General features: G+C 40.3%; 1 protein-coding gene across 1 annotated transcript; it reads left to right on the forward strand.

Moving 5' to 3' along the window:
- Window positions 1-14,265: 14,265 nt before the first annotated feature.
- LOC116359850 (stonustoxin subunit beta-like) lies at window positions 14,266-17,008 on the forward strand (the record flags this gene model as incomplete). The annotated part of the gene is made up of 4 exons (XM_031813722.1): window positions 14,266-14,417; window positions 15,044-15,217; window positions 15,699-15,745; window positions 16,377-17,008. Coding segments are annotated over 4 exons (903 nt in total), but the record flags the coding sequence as incomplete, so codon positions are not given.
- Window positions 17,009-21,306: the final 4,298 nt, after the last annotated feature.

Here is a 21,306-nt window from a genome sequence, read left to right on the forward strand (position 1 = left end):
GAAGGACTATAACATTATGTGAACTGACCTGAACATGTTTAGACTGGTCATCTATGATATGTAGGTTATATACAGTACATTCTCTGTCCTGCTACTGGTAGGACTATAACATTATGTGAACTGATCTGAACAGGTTTAGACTGGTCATCTATGATTTCTTTTATTTTTTAATTTTACCTTTATTTAACCAGGTAGGCAAGTTGAGAACAAGTTCTCATTTACAATTGCGACCTGGCCAAGATAAAGCAAAGCAGTTCGACAGATAAAACGACACAGAGTTACACATGGAGTAAAAACAAACATACAGTCAATAATGCAGTATAAACAAGTCTATATACAATGTGAGCAAATGAGGTGAGAAGGGAGGTAAAGGCAAAAAAGGCCATGATGGCAAAGTAAATACAATATAGCAAGTAAAATACTGGAATGGTAGTTTTGCAATGGAAGAATGTGCAAAGTAGAAATAAAAAATAATGGGGTGCAAAGGAGCAAAATAAATAAATAAATTAAAATTAAATACAGTTGGGAAAGAGGTAGTTGTTTGGGCTAAATTATAGGTGGGCTATGTACAGGTGCAGTAATCTGTGAGCTGCTCTGACAGTTGGTGCTTAAAGCTAGTGAGGGAGATAAGTGTTTCCAGTTTCAGAGATTTTTGTAGTTCGTTCCAGTCATTGGCAGCAGAGAACTGGAAGGAGAGGCGGCCAAAGAAAGAATTGGTTTTGGGGGTGACTAGAGAGATATACCTGCTGGAGCGTGTGCTACAGGTGGGAGATGCTATGGTGACCAGCGAGCTGAGATAAGGGGGGACTTTACCTAGCAGGGTCTTGTAGATGACATGGAGCCAGTGGGTTTGGCGACGAGTATGAAGCGAGGGCCAGCCAACGAGAGCGTACAGGTCGCAATGGTGGGTAGTATATGGGGCTTTGGTGATAAAACGGATTGCACTGTGATAGACTGCATCCAATTTGTTGAGTAGGGTATTGGAGGCTATTTTGTAAATGACATCGCCAAAGTCGAGGATTGGTAGGATGGTCAGTTTTACAAGGGTATGTTTGGCAGCATGAGTGAAGGATGCTTTGTTGCGAAATAGGAAGCCAATTCTAGATTTAACTTTGGATTGGAGATGTTTGATATGGGTCTGGAAGGAGAGTTTACAGTCTAACCAGACACCTAAGTATTTGTAGTTGTCCACGTATTCTAAGTCAGAGCCGTCCAGAGTAGTGATGTTGGACAGGCGGGTAGGTGCAGGTAGCGATCGGTTGAAGAGCATGCATTTAGTTTTACTTGTATTTAAGAGCAATTGGAGGCCACGGAAGGAGAGTTGTATGGCATTGAAGCTTGCCTGGAGGGTTGTTAACACAGTGTCCAAAGAAGGGCCGGAAGTATACAGAATGGTGTCGTCTGCGTAGAGGTGGATCAGGGACTCACCAGCAGCAAGAGCGACCTCATTGATGTATACAGAGAAGAGAGTCGGTCCAAGAATTGAACCCTGTGGCACCCCCATAGAGACTGCCAGAGGTCCGGACAGCAGACCCTCCGATTTGACACACTGAACTCTATCAGAGAAGTAGTTGGTGAACCAGGCGAGGCAATCATTTGAGAAACCAAGGCTGTCGAGTCTGCCGATGAGGATATGGTGATTGACAGAGTCGAAAGCCTTGGCCAGATCAATGAATACGGCTGCACAGTAATGTTTCTTATCGATGGCGGTTAAGATATCGTTTAGGACCTTGAGCGTGGCTGAGGTGCACCCATGACCAGCTCTGAAACCGGATTGCATAGCAGAGAAGGTATGGTGAGATTCGAAATGGTCGGTAATCTGTTTGTTGACTTGGCTTTCGAAGACCTTAGAAAGGCACGGTAGGATAGATATAGGTCTGTAGCAGTTTGGGTCAAGAGTGTCCCCCCCTTTGAAGAGGGGGATGACCGCAGCTGCTTTCCAATCTTTGGGAATCTCAGACGACACGAAAGAGAGGTTGAACAGGCTAGTAATAGGGGTGGCAACAATTTCGGCAGATAATTTTAGAAAGAAAGGGTCCAGATTGTCTAGCCCGGCTGATTTGTAGGGGTCCAGATTTTGCAGCTCTTTCAGAACATCAGCTGAATGGATTTGGGAGAAGGAGAAATGGGGAAGGCTTGGGCGAGTTGCTGTTGGGGGTGCAGTGCTGTTGTCCGGGGTAGGAGTAGCCAGGTGGAAAGCATGGCCAGCCGTAGAAAAATGCTTATTGAAATTCTCAATTACGATATGTAGGCTATAGCTGAGGTATAGACCTTGATCTGCATATCACTAACAAACTGCTATTATACATTATAACCTAGCCTACTTTACATAATATAACATCTACATATCACTACCAACCCACTACTATACATTATAACCTAGTCTACTTTACATAATATAACATCTACATATCACTAACAACCCACTATTATACATTATAACCTTGTCTACTTGACATAATATAACATATCACTAACAACCCACTATTATACATTATAACCTAATCTACTTTACATAATATAACATCTACATATCACTAACAACCCACTACTATACATTATAACCTAGTCTACTTTACATAATATAACATATCACTAACAACCCACTACTATACATTATAACCAAGTCTACTTTACATAATATAACATCTACATATCACTAACAACCCACTACTATACATTATAACCTAGTCTACTTTACATAACATAACATATCACTAACAACCCACTACTATACATTATAACCTAGTCTACTTTACATAATATATCATCTACATATCACTAACAACCCACTACTATACATTATAACCTAGTCTACTTTACATAATATAACATCTACATATCACTAACAACCCACTACTATACATTATAACCTAGTCTACTTTACATAATATAACATATCACTAACAACCCACTACTATACATTATAACCTAGTCTACTTTACATAATATAACATATCACTAACAACCCACTACTATACATTATAACCTAGTCTACTTTACATAATATAACATCTACATATCACTAACAACCCACTACTATACATTATAACCTAGTCTACTTTACATAACATATCACTAACAACCCACTATTATACATTATAACCTAGTCTACTTTACATAACATAACATATCACTAACAACCCACTACTATACATTATAACCTAGTCTACTTTACATAATATAACATATCACTAACAACCCACTACTATACATTATAACCTAGTCTACTTTACATAATATAACATATCACTAACAACCCACTACTATACATTAGAACCTAGTCTACTTTACATAATATAACATCTCTTACTTGATGCAAAAAACCTTTCTGAATGGATCAATAATTTCCTCCTCAGATCAATCATGTCCATTTTAGCGCTTCTGTCTACATTCTCAGATACATTTAGAAAATAACAGATTGAAAGACAATAAATAGCCTGTTTTTGATTAATACAATAAATATCCTGTTTTTGATTAATACAATAAATATCCTGTTTTTGATTAAGACAATAAATATCCTGTTTTTGATTAAGACAATAAATATCCTGTTTTTGATTAATACAATAAATATCCTGTTTTTGATTAATACAATAAATATCCTGTATTTGATTAAGACAATAAATATCCTGTTTTTGATTAATACAATAAATATCCTGTTTTTGATTAATACAATAAATATCCTGTTTTTGATTAATACAATAAATATCCTGTTTTTGATTAATACAATAAATATCCTGTTTTTGATTAATACAATAAATATCCTGTTTTTGATTAATACAATAAATATCCTGTTTTTGATTAATACAATAAATATCCTGTTTTTGATTAAGACAATAAATAGCCCACCTTTAAATAATAAAATAGGAATTTGTTCTGAACAGACTTGTCTAGTTAAATAAAAAAGGTGAATAAAACTAATTGTGAGACATGGCCTTGTGCTGCTGTAATGTCTAGAACTACCTTAACAGTGACTTATTATTATTGACAGTTACCATGGAGAAGAGATGGCACATCTACATATTCATGTGATTGTATTAAATAACCTGACTGTTTCGATATGTCTGTTAGTAAATGTTTTATAAGAGATTATTAATAAATTATAACATTATTATAACAAAATTATTGACATTCAATAATTACTGTGTTAACCACAACCAACATGCTGGATCTCTGTTTAGGGGTCAGTTCTCTAAAATGAGTCTCTCTGGGGAGAGAGATGAAGGGGACCCTGCCTCAAAAATGAGTCTCTCTGGGGAGAGAGAGGGAGGACCTGACACTAAAGCTAAGAGGTGAGATGACAGTTGTGTTTAGGAATTATTTTGAGTTTCTTTCAAAAATGCCATTTCCAACAATGTTCACATTCGTTTTTTAAATTAGAAATGGTTGTTTATGGCTTATTATTTACAACATGATGTTGGTTGCTTATGGCTTATTATTTAACAACATGATGTTGGTTGCTTATGGCTTATTATTTAACAACATGATGGTGGTTGCTTATGGCTTATTATTTAACAACATGATGGTGGTTGCTTATGGCTTATTATTTAACAACATGATGTTGGTTGCTTATGGCTTATTATTTAACAACATGATGGTGGTTGCTTATGGCTTATTATTTACAACATGATGATGGTTGCTTATGGCTTATTATTTAACAACATGATGTTGGTTGCTTATGGCTTATTATTTAACAACATGATGTTGGTTGCTTATGGCTTATTATTTAACAACATGATGTTGGTTGCTTATGGCTTATTATTTAACAACATGATGATGGTTGCTTATGGCTTATTATTTAACAACATGATGTTGGTTGCTTATGGCTTATTATTTAACAACATGATGTTGGTTGCTTATGGCTTATTATTTAACAACATGATGTTGGTTGCTTATGGCTTATTATTTAACAACATGATGTTGGTTGCTTATGGCTTATTATTTAACAACATGATGTTGGTTGCTTATGGCTTATTATTTAACAACATGATGGTGGTTGCTTATGGCTTATTATTTAACAACATGATGTTGGTTGCTTTTGGCTTATTATTTAACAACATGATGATGGTTGCTTATGGCTTATTATTTAACAACATGATGTTGGTTGCTTATGGCTTATTATTTAACAACATGATGTTGGTTGCTTATGGCTTATTATTTAACAACATGATGATGGTTGCTTATGGCTTATTATTTAACAACATGATGATGGTTGCTTATGGCTTATTATTTAACAACATGATGTTGGTTGCTTATGGCTTATTATTTAACAACATGATGTTGGTTGCTTATGGCTTATTATTTAACAACATGATGTTGGTTGCTTATGGCTTATTATTTAACAACATGATGTTGGTTGCTTATGGCTTATTATTTAACAACATGATGATGGTTGCTTATGGCTTATTATTTAACAACATGATGTTGGTTGCTTATGGCTTATTATTTAACAACATGATGTTGGTTGCTTATGGCTTATTATTTAACAACATGATGATGGTTGCTTATGGCTTATTATTTAACAACATGATGTTGGGTTGCTTATGGCTTATTATTTAACAACATGATGTTGGTTGCTTATGGCTTATTATTTAACAACATGATGTTGGTTGCTTATGGCTTATTATTTAACAACATGATGTTGGTTGCTTATGGCTTATTATTTAACAACATGATGATGGTTGCTTATGGCTTATTATTTAACAACATGATGTTGGTTGCTTATGGCTTATTATTTAACAACATGATGTTGGTTGCTTATGGCTTATTATTTAACAACATGATGATGGTTGCTTATGGCTTATTATTTAACAACATGATGTTGGTTGCTTATGGCTTATTATTTAACAACATGATGTTGGTTGCTTATGGCTTATTATTTAACAACATGATGTTGGTTGCTTATGGCTTATTATTTAACAACATGATGTTGGTTGCTTATGGCTTATTATTTAACAACATGATGTTGGTTGCTTATGGCTTATTATTTAACAACATGATGGTGGTTGCTTATGGCTTATTATTTAACAACATGATGGTGGTTGCTTATGGCTTATTATTTAACAACATGATGTTGGTTGCTTATGGCTTATTATTTAACAACATGATGGTGGTTGCTTATGGCTTATTATTTAACAACATGATGTTGGTTGCTTATGGCTTATTATTTAACAACATGATGTTGGTTGCTTATGGCTTATTATTTAACAACATGATGTTGGTTGCTTATGGCTTATTATTTAACAACATGATGTTGGTTGCTTATGGCTTATTATTTAACAACATGATGATGGTTGCTTATGGCTTATTATTTAACAACATGATGTTGATTGCTTATGGCTTATTATTTAACAACATGATGTTGGTTGCTTATGGCTTATTATTTAACATCATGATGATGGTTGCTTATGGCTTATTATTTAACAACATGATGTTGGTTGCTTATGGCTTATTATTTAACAACATGATGTTGGTTGCTTATGGCTTATTATTTAACAACATGATGTTGGTTGCTTATGGCTTATTATTTAACAACATGATGTTGGTTGCTTATGGCTTATTATTTAACAACATGATGTTGGTTGCTTATGGCTTATTATTTAACAACATGATGGTGGTTGCTTATGGCTTATTATTTAACAACATGATGGTGGTTGCTTATGGCTTATTATTTAACAACATGATGTTGGTTGCTTATGGCTTATTATTTAACAACATGATGGTGGTTGCTTATGGCTTATTATTTAACAACATGATGTTGGTTGCTTATGGCTTATTATTTAACAACATGATCTGGTTGCTTATGGCTTATTATTTAACAACATGATGTTGGTTGCTTATGGCTTATTATTTAACAACATGATGTTGGTTGCTTATGGCTTATTATTTAACAACATGATGTTGGTTGCTTATGGCTTATTATTTAACAACATGATGTTGGTTGCTTATGGCTTATTATTTAACAACATGATGTTGGTTGCTTTTCCTCCAAAGGGAGAACTTGAAATAACATGATGTAGATAATTAAATAATCAAAGAACAACGTGTTTATTATTGTACACTCTTAGAACAGAAGGTTCCTTCTAGAACCAAAAAGGCTTCTATCACATTAATATATGGAACCACTAAAAGTGATATATATGTTTGGGTTCAGTGAAGAAGAACCTCTAGAGTTCTGATCAACAAAAGGTTCATGTTTTGAGGATGTGAACCCAGCAGCCCTCCAGTGGTCAGATCAAGTCCGCCTGTATTTTCCAGCACCCAGCCTGGGATTCGAACCAGCCACCTTTCAACCACAAGTCCACAAATCCAATTCCTGCCACAGCTACAACTCTTTAGCCTTTGGGCGAAAACCTGAGTTAATCTTCAGAAATAAGCATGAGTTAATCTGCCAAAATTAAGACAAAATGGTATCACTTGTTATACAGAAATATTATACATAATCATTGCCAAAAGCACAAGACATACTGTTGCATGTAGGTCTATATTATTTATGGATTGATCATATAGAAATATAAAACATTATTATAAACTACTACAAAGCAATTACATGTGGCGCAGGAACCACTGACTCACTGCATTATTCTATAGTATTATCAAGACAGCTGCTGTTAACTCTTAACTACTTAGGACAGCTCACGAGGTGTCCTAAATATCTGCCGACTAGGTGGGACTAGAGACTTCATGCATAGTTACCCACCCACTTATACCCATAAGTGTAAAATGTCTTTATTCTCAGCACTTATATGGCCAATGTTCTACTCTGAGACACTTTGTGGACATGGTCCCAGATCTCAACATATTGTTATAGAAAAACATAGAATTTTTGTTTTACATAATAATCCAAAATGAATATTACTAATGTAACCCACTGTAAAGACTGGGTTTAGTTGATTGTGTTGCACTGATCATGTCCGCGTTCTGGAACTGTCCGCGTCCCCGTACAGAACAGTCCGCGTCCCCGACAGAACAGTCCGCGTTCCCGTTCGGTGTGGCGCCAAGCCGGTTACGCGCAGAGTGGACTGAGGTGATCTTGGTGAATAACGACGTAGTTTGTTACAGTGTTGAAACACCGAAGTTTATTGTTCAATTTGCTTTTTTCTTTACGGTCAGGGACAGTATGAGTGTAGCCAGATCCTTTTCACTCTCTATCCTTGTTTCAATTTGTGGTTCACCGAATTCATCATCGAGACGAGAGACAGACGAACGACCTGCTAGCTAGTCGGTACAGCTCGGTAAGCTAGCTATCTACTCTACCAGCAGCATCCTAGTTATCCTAGCTAGTCGGTACAGCTCGGTAAGCTAGCTAGCTACTCTACCAGCAGCATCCTAGTTATCCTAGCTATTCGGTACAGCTCGGTAAGCTAGCTAGCTACTCTACCAGCAGCATCCTAGTTATCCTAGCTAGTCGGTACAGCTCGGTAAGCTAGCTGGCTACTCTACCAGCAGCATCCTAGTTATCCTAGCTAGTCGGTACAGCTCGGTAATCTAGCTAGCTACTCTACCAGCAGCATCCTAGTTACCATAGCTACCACTACATCATCACCGGCTGTCTGCATTTCTTGTGGACCGATGGAGCTCCCCGGTTGTTTCTTCCACCTGTTAAATCCCGGTGAGGCTTCTCCCTCTCTCGTTGACGGATGCTGGCTACCTCTGTCCGGTTCTCCTCTCTTCACTAGATGGACGGTAACTTTAGTGTTTAACCCCTCTGTGTCCAAGGACCGAACTTTTGAATATTATTTTCAGGACGCCTCAATAGCAGGTATTGAACCCCGGGTAAATAATCACTAGTCAGAACCTCAACCTCAGTAAACATTCATTATAAAAATCATCTTAATATCTGATATTGTGAGTAAACAACCTCGAGAGTGCGTCTTCCAGCCCTCCAATAAATTACATCATTCAACCCTCCCGGTTAGTAAATGTACCTCAACATCCCCCGGAGAAGGCAGAGTAACGACACCAGCCTTTTAGCGGGGCTGACAGACTGACTACAACGCTCGCGATTTAGTTTTTAAAAATGACACACTGCTCACGCGCTGCAACGACCGTCTAGAAGTCAGTTCTATTTGTGAAACTCTTCTTATGTTTCCCCATCTGAGCTCAGAGTAGATGAGAGATGTAATGTTTGTCTCTGTTGTGTTGAAGTCCAATCAAGCAGGAGAGACCAGCCTCCCCTGTTCCCAGCTGTGTGTCCATGAAGAGTGACTGGTCTATGGATCGTCCTATACTGTTTAGAGAGGGAGACTTTTCTACTGAACAAAGGTAAGAAGAACTCATGGGTCCTGGTCAGTGAGTTAAACAACACTGTCTCTAGTCATTTCTCCTCTCCCACTTTCCCATTTATTGTTGTTGTTTTCATAATCCATAGGCTCATCCTTTTGTCCATTTTCATAGTCCTAAAACAATATTAAACAAACACAACATTCCCTCCGTGTGTGTGTGTGTGTGTGTGTGTGTGTGTGTGTGTGTGTGTGTGTGTGTGTGTGTGTGTGTGTGTACTCCCTGGATGAGGAGATGTAATCTCATGTTTTGTCCACAGAAACCAACCCTGCACATTGACTCAGTACTGGTACTCCTTATAGTCTCATTATTACCTCAACTACCTGGTACCCTGCACATTGACACAGTACTGGTACTCCTTATAGTCTCATTATTACCTCAACTACCTGGTACCCTGCACATTGACACAGTACTGGTACTCCTTATAGTCTCATTATTACCTCAACTACCTGGTACCCTGCACATTGACACAGTACTGGTACTCCTTATAGCCTCATTCTTGTTATTTTGTGTTGCTATTTCCTTATTTTTATTTACAAGGCACAAGGACAACGTAGCACGTCCTGTGAACACGTCAGGGTTCCATAGCCGGAGGCAGACCAGCAGAAACTGGACCAGCAGCACAACAAGGTAACACGTCTGGTGAACAGGTCAGAGTTCATATCCTCAGGTAGACCAGTAGAAACTGGATCAGCAGCACAACAAGGTATCACGTCTGGTGAACAGGTCAGAGTTCATATCCTCAGGTAGACCAGTAGAAACTGGATCAGCAGCACTACAAGGTATCACGTCTGGTGAACAGGTCAGAGTTCATATCCTCTGGTAGACCAGTAGAAACTGGATCAGCAGCACTACAAGGTATCACGTCTGGTGAACAGGTCAGAGTTCATATCCTCAGGCAGACCAGTAGAAACTGGATCAGCAGCACTACAAGGTATCACATCTGGTGGAGCCTGTATCAATACTGATAGGATGACAGGGAGCTCTGCTCTCAGATCAGCTTTCTCCATTCAAATATGTTCTTTACATTAGAATTATTTCACAATACTGACCACGGATCAGCTTCTATTATCCCCTATGGCTACCAATACTAAATGAATAAAATGTCAAATATAAGTGTTTTACATACAGATCTCATATTACTGTATTGAATTATTATATTAAAATATTTAAATATTGATGTTAAAAGTGTATCATTTATATAGTTATGTTAAACATTAAACGTTAAACATTCCTTATTAAACATGTATTTATTTGTTACATTTGTCTGTGTAGCAGATATATATTATTACTGTGTAAAACCTAGCAGATATATATTATTACTGTGTAAAACCTAGCAGTACTACTGATTTCTCTGAGAGTGAGGCAGATATATATTATTACTGTGTAAAACCTAGCAGATATATATTATTACTGTGTAAAACCTAGCAGTACTACTGATTCCTCTGAGAGTGAGGCAGATATATATTATTACTGTGTAAAACCTAGCAGTACTACTGATTCCTCTGAGAGTGAGGCAGATATATATTATTACTGTGTAAAACCTAGCAGTACTACTGATTCCTCTGAGAGTGAGGCAGATATATATTATTACTGTGTAAAACCTAGCAGATATATATTATTACTGTGTAAAACCTAGCAGTACTACTGATTCCTCTGAGAGTGAGGCAGATATATATTATTACTGTGTAAAACCTAGCAGATATATATTATTACTGTGTAAAACCTAGCAGTACTACTGATTTCTCTGAGAGTGAGGCAGATATATATTATTACTGTGTAAAACCTAGCAGTACTACTGATTTCTTTGAGAGTGAGACAGATAGAAATAATTTAGAAAAAACATGATTATTTGTCTCTGAAAAAAACATAACTTATAAACATAATTTCTTTAACGTTCCCTCCGTGTGCGTGTGCATGTGCGTGTGCGTGTGTGTGTGTGTGAACTCCCTGGATGAGGAGATGTAATCTCATGTTTTGTCCACAGAAACCAACAGGAGAGATCAGAGTCAGAGATTCTCAGTGGTCAGTCTTCCCAGAGTCATCAAACAGACCTGGCCTCCATATTCAGTGTATGTGGTCCTGTTGTGTACTTTTGTTTACCTCAAGTAAAGTTGATCTGTCAATCATTCATTAATGTGTTAATGAGAAAGCATTTATTCTCTTGCTTAACTTATTTACTTTATTTATTTCAGTTGCTTGAAGAGAAAATGATGACATTTGTGAAGAACGAGCTGAAGATGTTCAAGAGGATTCTTAGTCCAGAACTCCCAGGAGGCTTTGAGAGTCAGAAGCAGGATAAGGAAGTGGTGGACCCTGAAGATGAGAAGCAGGAGAGCAGTGCCAGAGAGGGGGCTCTGAAGATCACACTGCACATCCTGAGGAAAATGAACCAGAAGGAGCTTGCTGACACACTGGAGAAATGTAAGATCTGTCTGCCTCATGTTGAATGCTGTTTTATAACATTTAAAAGCTGTAGGTAAAGTACAGCTAAAGTAGCTGTGTAACTCAATGATATTGTAGCAGCCTTAACACAACACCTAGTGACCTCATCAAGTAGCAGCAGGGATGTGTTGTGTTGATTCATTTAGAGAGAGAGACAACATTAATAATACCATCAATGAGGCCTCCCGGGTGGCGCAGTGGTTAAGGGTGCTGTACTGCAGCGCCAGCTGTGCCATCAGAGACTCTGGGTTCGCGCCCAGGCTCTGTCGTAACCGGCCGCGACCGGGAGGTCGTTGTCTCATTGCGCACCAGTGACTCCTGTGGCGGGCCGGGCACAGTGCGCGCTAACCAAGGTTGCCAGGTGCACGGTGTTTCCTCTGGCACATTGGTGCGGCTGGCTTCCGGGTTGGATGTGCGCTGTGTTAAGAAGCTTGGGTTGGGTTGTATATCGGCGGACGCATGACTTTCAATATTCGTCTCTCCCGAGCCCGTACGGGAGTTGTAGCGATGAGACAAGATAGTAGCTACTATACAATTGGAATTGGGGAGAAAAAGGAGTAATTAAAAAAAATAAAAAATACCAATAATAATATAATCAGTCACACCAGTCTGTAATGCATTAGGAAAACATTTACACATTTATACAGTCAGTTAAGAGAATAAATTATTATAATGTACAACTTTATAACAGTCCTACAATACTGTAGACATTAAAACAGACGTAATATTAATATCCTCTGTGTTATTTCTAGATTCAGATGAGCTCGCTGTGATTTGCCAACGTGAACTCAAATCTAATCTAAAGAAGAAGTTTCAATGTGTATTTGAGGGGATCGCTAAACAAGGAAACCCAACACTTCTCAATAAGATCTACACAGAGCTCTACATCACAGAGGGTGGAACAGGAGAGATCAATAATGAACATGAGCTGAGACAGATTGAGACAACAACCAGGAAACAAGCAAGACCAGAGACTGCAATCAAATGTAACGACATCTTCAAACCCTTAACTGGACAAGACAAACCTATCAGAACTGTGCTGACAAAGGGAGTCGCTGGCATTGGAAAAACAGTCTCTGTGCAGAAGTTCATTCTGGACTGGGCTGAAGGAAAAGCAAATCAGGATGTCCAATTTGTATTTTCATTCCCTTTTCGGGAGCTGAATTTGATGAAAGAGGACAAACACACTTTCATTGAACTTCTTAATCACTTCTCAATGGAAACCAAACAATCAGGAATCTCCATCTACAACAAGTACAAAGTTCTGTTCATCTTTGATGGTCTGGATGAGTGCCGACTGCCCCTAGACTTCCAGAAGAACAAGATCTGTTGGGACGTCACAGAGTCAACCTCAGTGGATGTTCTGCTGACAAATCTCATCAAGGGAAATCTGCTTCCCTCTGCTCTCCTCTGGATAACTACCCGACCTGCAGCAGCCAATAAGATCCCTTCAGGGTGTGTTGACCAGGTGACAGAGGTACGAGGGTTCAATGACCCACAGAAGGAGGAGTACTTCAGGAAGAGATTCAGTGATGAGGACCTGGCCAGCAGAATCATCTCACACATAAAGACATCAAGGAGCCTCCACATCATGTGCCACATTCCAGTCTTCTGTTGGATTTCTGCAACAGTCCTTGAACACATGCTGAAACATAAGAGAGAAGAGATGCCCAAGACTCTGACTGAGATGTACACCACACAATCAGAATCTAATGGACAAACCTCAATCAATGTTCAGATATTTCTTCAGAGAGAAGCCTAAAGTTACTGAAGTTACTGTCTACAAGAGTGCTGTGGATAAAGCCTTACAAAGTGAGACGGGAAACCTGGACCTTTTCCTCCGCTTCCTTCTGGGCCTCTCACTGGAGTCCAATCAGAAGCACTTACGAGGTCTACTGACAAAGACAAGAAGCAGCTCACAGAGCCATGAAGAAACAGTCAAGTACATCAAGGAGAAGATCAGGGAGAATCCCTCTCCAGAGAGGAGCATCAATCTGTTCCACTGTCTGAATGAACTGAATGACCATTCTCTAGTGGAGGAGATCCAAAGATACCTGAGATCAGGAAGTCTCTCAGAACCCAACCTGTCACCTGCACAGTGGTCAGCTCTGGTCTTTGTGTTGCTGACTTCAGAAAAGGAGCTGGATGTGTTTGACCTGAAGAAATACTCCAGATCAGAGGAAGGTCTTCTGAGGCTGCTGCCAGTGGTCAAAGCCTCCAGAGCTGCTCTGTGAGTAAATAAAATGACATATAAGAACTAATCATCAGGAAGAAATATTCAGTTTAGAGAAAAATATGTATTATAATATGTATATAATATTATATTGAATAACATATTGAATAAATGCATTGATTTTCACATTAGTAGAACAATATGACCATACAATTCTAGGAGACGGAGGATGAATCTATATGTTGTTTGGGGGAATTAACTAAATGCATCTGCCATTGTCCTTCTACACTACTGGTGTTAAATTAACAGTATGTTTGTGAAATCATGATGATCTCTTTGTCAGGCTGTCAGGCTGTGGAGTCACAGAGGAAGGCTGTGCTTCTCTGGTCTCAGCTCTGGAGTCAAACCCCTCACACCTGAGAGAGCTGGACCTGAGTAACAATGACCTGAAGGATTCAGGAGTGGAGCTGCTCTCTGCTGGACTGGGGAATCCCCACTGCAAACTGGAGACTCTGAGGTCAGTATTCCTGTAGTTGGTCAACAAGTGATAACTGTTCACCAGATCCACATGTGTTTACCAGACACACATAGTCCACACCATATGTGTTTGGACAGTGAAGCTTACAGTTTTAAATTTGTAAACTGGAGACTCTGAGGTCAGTATAATATATATTGTGGACTGTATACTCAATACAATCTAAATCTGATACCTCACTGTCTAAATAGATATGGTGTGGACTGTATACTCAATACAATCTAAATCTGATACCTCACTGTCTAAATAGATATGGTGTGGACTGTATACTCAATACAATCTAAATCTGATACCTCACTGCCTAAATAGATATGGTGTGGACTGTATACTCAATACAATCTAAATCTGATACCTCACTGTCTGTCTTCTGACTGATACTGCTTTTAAACTGGTCTGGTCAGTCTACTATAATATTTGTACTAGACATGTTTCTATCTGCAGGCAATACTTTGATCATTTGTCATTTTTATGATGATACACTATTTTACGAATAGATATGGAAGGTTTCAGGACACTGATATATCTGAATATGTTGAAAAAATATACTGCCACTATTTTCACCACCAAAGAATATCAGTGTGATTTTAATATGATTTGACTCTTTGCAGGCTGTCAGGCTGTCTAGTCACAGAGGAAGGCTGTGCTTCTCTGGTCTCAGCTCTGAGGTCAAACCCCTCACACCTGAGAGAGCTGGACCTGAGCTACAATCACCCAGGAGACTCAGGAGTCAGACTGCTCTCTGCTGGACTGGAGGATCCACACTGCAGACTGGAGAAACTCAAGTATGTAGAGGGTTTATGTCAATGTTCATATCAGACATGTTGGACTTATCAGGCTGGTTAAGACAAACATTCTTACCAACACTTGGACAAGTTAAATGCTGACTGTGTGTTTATCTCCAGTGTGTGTGTGTGTGTGTCTCCAGTGTGTGTGTGTCTCCTGTGTGTGTGTCTGTCTCCAGTGTGTGTGTGTCTCCTGTGTGACACACACACACTGGACTCACACAGACACACCCTACACACACACACACACACACACACACACAGGACAAACATTCGATTGATATATGCTATATACGCGTGTGTGTGTGTGTGTGTGTGTGTGTGTGTGTGTGTGTGTGTGTGTGTGTGTGTGTGTGTGTGTGTGTGTGTGTGTGTGTGTGTGTGTGTGTGTGTGTGTGTGTGTGTGTGTGTGTGTGTGTGTGTGTGTGTGAGTTCAGGTGTATCCCTCAATGACTGTCTGTTCTTCTGCTTACCGCTACAGTGTGGAACATGGTGGAGAGAACAGAATGAAACCTGGGCTTAGAAAATGTGAGTGTTGACTGCTGTGAAGAATATGACTAAGAATAAGTCTTAATTCAAGTTAAGTCAAAGACCAACATCATTACTGACTTGGTCATATTAAATATCAGCTGTAGTTCTACAGAAGCAGAAATCAGGGACAACAAAGTTTACAAAGAGTTGCTTTGACAATTTGTGTGTGTGTGTGTGTGTGTGTGTGTGTGTGTGTGTGTGTGTGTGTGTGTGTGTGTGTGTGTGTGTGTGTGTGTGTGTGTGTGTGTGTGTGTGTGCGTGTGTGTGTGTTCTGTGCATGTGTGTGTTCTGCGCATGTGTGTGTTCTGTGCGTGTGTGTGTTCTGTGTGTGTGTGTGTGTGTGTGTGTGTGTGTGTGTGTGTGTGTGTGTGTGTGTGTGTGTGTGTGTGTGTGTGTGTGTGTGTGTGTGTGTGTGTGTGTGTGTGTGTGTGTGTGTAATTAATGTGAATAAGTGTGTTTTATATTACCATACAGTATAACATATGATCATTCAACAAGTCTCAAGTTACCTTAACTTCTCCTTTTGATACCTAGAAACATCTACATTAAATGAATTAGTGAAAAGTGAGTTAACATTCTAATGTGAATGATGATGATTTCTAATATTGTGTCTGGTTTCATCCATCAGATGTCTGTGATCTCACACTGGACCTAAACACAGTAAACAGACACCTCTCTCTGTCTGAGGAGAACAGAAAGGTGACATGTAGGAGAGAGGAGCAGCCGTATCCTGATCACCCAGAGAGATTTGAGTACTGGGGACAGGTGCTGTGTAGAGAGGGTCTGACTGGGCGCTGTTACTGGGAGGTAGAGTGGAGTGGGAGAATGGGGGCAGATATAGGAGTGACATATAAAGGAATCAGCAGGAGAGGAGGGGGTCTTGACTGTTGGCTTGGAGACAATGACAAGTCCTGGAGTCTGTTCTGCTCTGACAACAGTTACACTGCCAGGCACAATAATAATGTCACTACCATAGATGTCCCCTCCTCCAGCTCCCACAGAGTAGGAGTGTATCTGGACTGGCCAGCCGGCACTCTGTCCTTCTATAGAGCCTCCTCTGACACACTGACCCACCTGATCACATTCACCTCCACATTCACTGAGCCCCTCTATCCAGGGTTTGGGGTTTGGGGTGAATCAGTGTCCCTCTGTCAGTGATACACACACTCTGGACACACTCTCACACACACACACAGGACACACACACACATAGGACACACACACACACTCTGGACACACTCTCACACACACACACACACAGGACACACACACACATAGGACACACACACACACTCTGGACACACTCTCACACACACACACACACAGGACACACACACACACACACATTGAACACACACATTGAACACACACACGCTAGACACACACACACAATGAATACACACACACACGCTGAACACACACACACACGCTAGACACACACTGAACACACACACACGCTACACACACACACACACATTGAACACACACAATGAATACACACAAACACACTGGACAAACAAAAACACACTGGACAAACACACACAAACACACCGGACACACACACACACATACACACACTCCCACACACTGGACACACACACACACCCACACACACACACACCGGACACACACACATACACACACACCCACACACTGGACACACACACACACACACACACACACTGGACACACACACACACTGGACACACACACACTGGACAAACACACACACTGGACACACACACACACACACATCGGACAAACACACACACTGGACAAACGCACACACACACTGGACAAACACCCACACACACTGGACAAACAAAAACACACACACACACACTGGACAAACAAAAACACACACACACACACACTGGATACACATGCGCGTCTTCCTATAGTTGTGACATTTAAACTCTTATAATAACACCGTTAAAATACCAATGTGATCATTTGTTGTCTTTTATGTTGAAAAACTAATTGTACAATTATATATAATTATATCTGGACATACGCTCCATAGTTGTACAATTATATATAATTATATATGGACATACGCTCCATAGTTGTATAATTATATATAATTATATATGGACATACGCTCCATAGTTGTATAATTATATATGGACATACGCTCCATAGTTGTATAATTATATATGGACATACGCTCCATAGTTGTATAATTATATATGGACATACGCTCCATAGTTGTATAATTATATATGGACATACGCTCCATAGTTGTACAAGTAAACAAGGATATATTGTACTGTTCATAATAAAACATACTTGAAACAAGAAAAGGCTGTTAATTGTGAAAACAGTTTGTTTATTGATTTAACGTTTCCTCTGTCAGGTTGATGTTAACCTGCGACTGGTTGAAACATGAAACAAATATGAAATGAAATACAAAACAATTAAATATGTGAAATTAAATTAAACAAATTGAACAATTAGTACAACAGAGTGTTGTGATGCAGGGTTACTATAGCAACAGAGTGTTGTGATGCAGGGTTACTATAGCAACAGAGTGTTGTAATGCAGGGTTACTATAGCAACATAGTGTTGTGATGCAGGGTCACTATAGCAACAGAAGAGAGTATCTCTCTGTTCTCTGCTCTCTGCTCTCTCTGCTCTCTGCTCTCCGCTCTCTCTCTGCTCTCTCTCTCTCTGCTCTCTCTCTCTGTTCTCTTCTCTTTCACTCTGCTCTCTCTCTGCTCTCTATTCTCTGCTCTCTTTCTGTTCACTCTCTGCTCTCTCTCTGCTCTCTCTTTCTGCTCTCTCTCTCTGGTCTTTCTCTCTGCCCTCTTGCTCTCTGCTCTCCGCTCTCTCTCTGCTCTCTCAATCTTTGCTCTCTCACACTCTCTTTGCTTTCTCAGCCTGCTCTCTGCTCTCTCTCTCCCTCTGCTCTCTCTGCTCTCTCTGCTCTATGCTCCCTTTTTCTCTTTCTCTGCGCTCTCTCTCTGCACTCTCTCTCTGTTCTCTGCTCTCTCTGCTCTCTCACTCTTTGCTCTCTCACACTCTCTTTGCTTTCTCAGCCTGCTCTCTGCTCACTCTCTCTCTATTCTATCTATTCTCTGCTCTCTCTCTCCCTCTGCTCTCTCTGCTCTCTCTGCTCTATGCTCCCTCTTTCTCTTTCTCTGCGCACTCTCTCTGCGCTCTCTCTCTGTTCTCTGCTCTCTCTCTGCTCTGCTGCTCTCTCTCTGCCCTCTGCTCTCTCTCTGCTCTCTCGTCTCTCTGTTTTCTGCTCTCTCTCTGCCCTCTGCTCTCTCTGCTCTCTCTCTGTTCTCTGCTCTCTCTCCCTCTGCTCTCACACTCCTTCTGCTCTCTCTGCTCCCTCTCTGCTCTGCTGCTCTCCATTTTATCTGCTCTCTCTGCTCTCTGCTCTTCCTCTCTGCTCTCTCTGCTCTCTCTCTCTTCTCACTCTCTCTGCTCTCTTCTCTTTCACTCTGCTCTCTCTCTGCTCTCGGCTCTCTCTCTCTGCTCTCTTCTCTCTCCCTCTGCTCTCTTCTCTTTCACTCTGCTCTCTCAGCCTGCTCTCTGCTCGCTCTCTCTCAGCTATCTCTCTCCCTCTGCTCTCTCTCTCTGCTCTCTCTCTCTGTTCTCTTCTCTTTCACTCTGCTCTCTCTCTGCTCTCGGCTCTCTCTCTCGGCTCTCTTCTCTCTCCCTCTGCTCTCTTCTCTCTCCCTCTGCTCTCTTCTCTCTCCCTCTGCTCTCTTCTCTCTCCCTCTGCTCTCTTCTCTCTCCCTCTGCTCTCTTCTCTCTCCCTCTGGCCTCTCTATTTGCTTTCTCAGCTCTCTCGCTTTTCTCTGCTCCCTCTCTCTCTTTCTGCTCTCATTATCTGCTGTCTCTCTCTGCTCTCTGCTCTCTCTTCTCTCTGTTCTCTGCTCTCTGTTCTCTGCTCTCTCCATCCCTCTGCTCTGTCTGCTCTCTCTCTTCTCTCTGTTCTCTGCTCTCTCACTCCCTCTACTTTCCTCTCTGCCCTTTGTTCTCTCTCTCTTTGTGCTCTCTCTCCCTCTCTCTCTCTCTCTCTCTCTGCCTGCTTTCTGCTCTCTCAACTCTCTGCTCTCTTTTCTCTGCTCTCTCTCTGCTCTCTCTCTTTTCCCTGCTCTCTGCTCTCTCTGTGTGCTCTGCTCTCTGCTCTCTCTCTTCTCTCTGTTCTCTGGTCTCTCACTTCCTCTGCTTTCTCTGCTCTCTGCTCAGCTGCATACTGGACCCTATTCCAACTAAACTACTGAAAGAGCTGCTTCCTGTGCTTGGCCCTCCTATGTTGAACATAATAAACGGCTCTCTATCCACTGGATGTGTACCAAACTCACTAAAAGTGGCAGTAATAAAGCCTCTCTTGAAAAAGCCAAACCTTGACCCAGAAAATATAAAAAACTATCGGCCTATATCGAATCTTCCATTCCTCTCAAAAATTTTAGAGAAGGCTGTTGCGCAGCAACTCACTGCCTTCCTGAAGACAAACAATGTATACGAAATGCTTCAGTCTGGTTTTAGACCCCATCATAGCACTGAGACGGCACTTGTGAAGGTGGTAAATGACATTTTAATGGCATCGGACCGAGGCTCTGCATCTGTCCTCGTGCTCCTAGACCTTAGTGCTGCTTTTGATACCATCGATCACCACATTCTTTTGGAGAGATTGGAAACCCAAATTGGTCTACACGGACATGTTCTGGCCTGGTTTAGATCTTATCTGTCGGAAAGATATCAGTTTGTCTCTGTGAATGGTTTGTCCTCTGACAAATCAACTGTAAATTTCGGTGTTCCTCAAGGTTCCGTTTTAGGACCACTATTGTTTTCACTATATATTTTACCTCTTGGGGATGTTATTCGAAAACATAATGTAAACTTTCACTGCTATGCGGATGACACACAGCTGTACATTTCAATGAAACATGGTGAAGCCCCAAAATTGCCCTCGCTAGAAGCATGTGTTTCAGACATAAGGAAGTGGATGGCTGCAAACTTTCTACTATTAAACTCGGACAAAACAGAGATGCTTGTTCTAGGTCCCAAGAAACAAAGAGATCTTCTGTTGAATCTGACAATTAATCTTAATGGTTGTACAGTCGTCTCAAATAAAACTGTGAAGGACCTCGGCGTTACTCTGGACCCTGATCTCTCTTTTGAAGAACATATCAAGACCATTTCGAGGACAGCTTTTTTCCATCTACGTAACATTGCAAAAATCAGAAACTTTCTGTCCAAAAATGATGCAGAAAAATTAATCCATGCTTTTGTCACTTCTAGGTTAGACTACTGCAATGCTCTATTTTCCGGCTACCCGGATAAAGCACTAAATAAACTTCAGTTAGTGCTAAATACGGCTGCTAGAATCCTGACTAGAACCAAAAAATTTGATCATATTACTCCAGTGCTAGCCTCTCTACACTGGCTTCCTGTCAAAGCAAGGGCTGATTTCAAGGTTTTACTGCTAACCTACAAAGCATTACATGGGCTTGCTCCTACCTATCTCTCTGATTTGGTCCTGCCGTACATACCTATACGTACGCTACGGTCACAAGACGCAGGCCTCCTAATTGTCCCTA

This window comes from Oncorhynchus kisutch, unplaced genomic scaffold (assembly GCF_002021735.2).
Source record: "Oncorhynchus kisutch isolate 150728-3 unplaced genomic scaffold, Okis_V2 Okis06b-Okis10b_hom, whole genome shotgun sequence".
Taxonomy (NCBI): Eukaryota; Metazoa; Chordata; class Actinopteri; order Salmoniformes; family Salmonidae; genus Oncorhynchus; species Oncorhynchus kisutch.